Source organism: Glycine max, chromosome 1, assembly GCF_000004515.6.
Source record: "Glycine max cultivar Williams 82 chromosome 1, Glycine_max_v4.0, whole genome shotgun sequence".
Lineage (NCBI taxonomy): Eukaryota > Viridiplantae > Streptophyta > Magnoliopsida > Fabales > Fabaceae > Glycine > Glycine max.
Window position 1 is genome coordinate 51,053,125 of NC_016088.4, and position 3,437 is coordinate 51,056,561.

A 3,437-nucleotide genomic window follows, 5' to 3' on the forward strand; every position below is an offset into this window, starting at 1 on the left:
AAAATAATATAATAATTATTAAAATTACACTGATATAATTTAATCACTCGTTTAATATATATTTACTAAATGTAGCCCTTCACGACAAGTTGAGCCTTGTATTTATCAAGGGAACCATCATCAAGTGCAGTAACCTACTCTCAACCATTGCTTGTTGCCACTCAGGGTACTTGACAACTTGATGATAATAGATGTTTAGCTCATATATAATGGATACTTGAAGCACATACTTTAAGGCAGAGGAAAGTTATTTTTAAAATTAAATTAATTTGGAATGTTTTTTAAATTAAAAGTTTTAAAGACACCGTTTTAAATTATAATTTATATTTTATATATCAATTCACGAGCTTATATAGCACGCGTATCACAATATACGAAGTTAGTTTCGTTCGAAGGATATTATATTATAGTGGAGAGGTTTTGGCAAGATTGAGAAGCTTTTATTGGACCTATAAAAAGAATAAGAAAATGTGAAGGACGGAAAGACCTATACCGAAAGAATATCAGAAGAATCAGCCGGTGGAATTCTTTTTAAAATATCATCACTGAACTGAATCATCCAACCAAAACTGAAAACGCTATTGGATAAGTATTAACACATTAGCAAGACCTAAAAAAAACGACTATTTTTTCTTCTTCTTTTTTTTTTTAACCTTTTCTTTCTGCACAATATCAACAACCACATAGCTATGGGCCCATTTAACTAACAGGGACCCCAGTCTACCTAACGCACAAAAACAAGAAGCGCAGAGGATTAATGAATCTCCTGGAATCCTATGAGATGCACCTCATGGAGTAGGTGGTGACGGGTGAATCCATGGTTGGAGCACCACCGTACACTCTAGCGTGATCGCTCTCCAATCCGTAATCCATCATCGGACGGTAATCCAAATCCTCGTCGTGATCAAACACAAACTCCGGAATTTCCACCTCGTTCCTCCTCACACTCTCCCACAGATAATCAACCCTGCTTACGTACCTCAGCTTTCCATACAGCCTATCACACGCAATCAAACCCCATCATGAGCCATCAAAATAACAGAGTAATGAAACTTACAACACGCAAATTAACGGTTATAATCAATTTATTGAAACTAGTATTTTAGTAGTCTGTGCTTCGCATTTCAAAATTAAGTACTGTACTACTATTTATTTTTATATAATTAAAATTTATAATAAATAATGTATGCATTATCATAATTGTTAATTCACAATAACAATTTTAGAAATCAAATTAATGATGATTAAGTAATTGATTTATATTAAAATAAAAATTAAACTCATAAATATCTTTTTTGGGGTCCATAAATAAATATCCTTAAATATATAATCATATTTTAAATTTATTACTAAAAATTTAAAACTCAATTTAGGAAGAAAAAAAATAGATAAAAAGAGATAGTATTTTGAAATAATTGAGTTAGATTTTTTTCAGGTTTGCCAGATAGGATACATATTCTTAAAAAAAATACTATTAAAATGTCCAATTAATAATGAAGAGAGTGAGAGAGATTATTTTTTTAATTTGTATATTTTAATTTAGAAATTATAACAGGCTGAGCAACTACAAATATGCAGTCAGAAATTAGAGGTGAAGAGGAGTAATTCCTAAATTGTGCGGAATGCATGCATTGAATCATTGCGGTGAGCCACGATTTCACAACTATTCCTGAATGATAAAATAAACTAGTGAATCTGTAATATATACTATATACTAGTGGATCTACGATGGATAATAATAATTATTATTATTTGTTAAAAAAAATAGTGAAGGATGCATATATACCCAGCGTTAAAGAGGAAGCGGCCGAATGTAGCGAGGAAAAGGCGGGCCTGCAAGCCCGGGTGAATAAAATAAACGGCTTCGAGATTCTCCTTCACGTTCGCCGGAATCGCATCGTAGATCCACCGGAGACCGGAGATTCCGGGAAAATTCTCGCTCCTCTGGACGCCGGTGTGCACGTACAGCACCGCGAATTTCCTCTTCCCCATCAGCTTCGGGAAAACCCTCTCCTCCAGGTACTTTTTCAGAACCTCAACACTCACCAACCGTGCTGTCCTCAATTCAAACAATTACCGAAGATTTAAAAAATTCATGCACATAAAAAAAAAGGAATTAGGGATTTAATTAATTAATTAATCAATCTACCTGGGAAGAATTTGGCGATAATGCGAAGGATCTTGCGGCCATGCTTGTCCCTGCCTTTGATCTTGAACACCTCCAATTTTTCGAGCAACTCTTCTTGTTCCACTTCGGATATGGCAGCGCACATTTTTTGTTTTAATTTAATTAAGAGAGAGTGGATAAAGAAGATTGATTGTGATGGTGAATGCTACGCAAATAAATCTTATAGGAAGGGAGGGAGGGGGGGGTGTGTGCAGGATAAGATGAGGTACAAAGAGAACGTTATGGGCAAATTTCGAGAGAAAACAAATAAGGGAAAAAGAAAAAATTGGGTAAGGTAAGGACTCAGAAGGAGGGAAAGGTATGGAAGAAAAAAAAATGAAAGTAATCAAAGCATGTTGCAGTTGCGCGGCCATAAGGTATATTCGAAAGAATCTTCCTTCTGTGGGCCCCACGTGAGTCCCATCTCATCTAGGGTTCATTACGCACACGCCATCGCAGCCGTACGTTCCTTCATCATGATTCATTGAGGAACCTCGCTTTGCCCGTAATCATCGTTGATTGTTGATTGATTGAGTTTCACCAAAGTGATTATCCATATTTCCATATGATGGGATCCTCTCAAATATTTTAAGTTATTTTCAAAAAAAATGGTAAATTTTAAATCATCTTTATATTGTTTATACAACTTTCTTAATAATAGATAAGGAAAATTAGAATGGAAGTTTTTACATTAAAAATATAACATTTAATACTATTTAAATATATAGCTATGATTTTTAATAAGGTTTTCTAGTCATTTTTAAAAAAAATAAATATTGATTGATGAAAATGATGATAGAATAATATTATTTTAATAAATTTTTTATCATAATTGGAACACACAATAAAAAAACATTTTAATTAATTAATAAGGTGAAACTACTGTGCTAATGAAACCGGGGTCGCTGTCTCTTGGTTTTACTGATAGCAATTATTGTATGTGATTGGCGGTGTGACTGTCTCTTGCGTAAACTAATATACTGCATTAAACTAGCTTATCTTGTTTATTAGTATCTCTTGTCTTCGGCTTTTGACCTTTCTTTTCCAATTTCATACGTGGTCATAACGAAAAAATAAATTCAAATGTTCAATATTCAAATCTTGAACGCAAACAACAACAACAACAAATCTTGAACGCAAATCATGCGCCTTGTTTCTTTTTCCCTTTTCCTTTTTGGTAACTGAATGAATGTGATTATCGTGTTTTGGGGTTATCCAAATATCACCAAAATTTATGTTTGTATTTCATTGATTTTTTCTTTATCTTAAA

The 3,437-nt window shown here is 33.3% G+C and overlaps 1 protein-coding gene across 1 annotated transcript; it reads right to left on the reverse strand.

Moving 5' to 3' along the window:
• Positions 1 to 422: 422 nt before the first annotated feature.
• On the reverse strand, positions 423 to 2,495 carry LOC100499974 (SEC14 superfamily protein). The gene is made up of 3 exons (NM_001248110.2): positions 2,150 to 2,495; positions 1,787 to 2,054; positions 423 to 997 (listed from the first exon to the last, which is right to left on the reverse strand). Exons 1-3 carry the CDS (start codon positions 2,271 to 2,273, stop codon positions 775 to 777), a joined length of 615 nt encoding a protein of 204 aa, NP_001235039.2. The 5' UTR covers positions 2,274 to 2,495; the 3' UTR covers positions 423 to 774.
• Between the last annotated feature and the right edge of the window lie 942 nt (positions 2,496 to 3,437).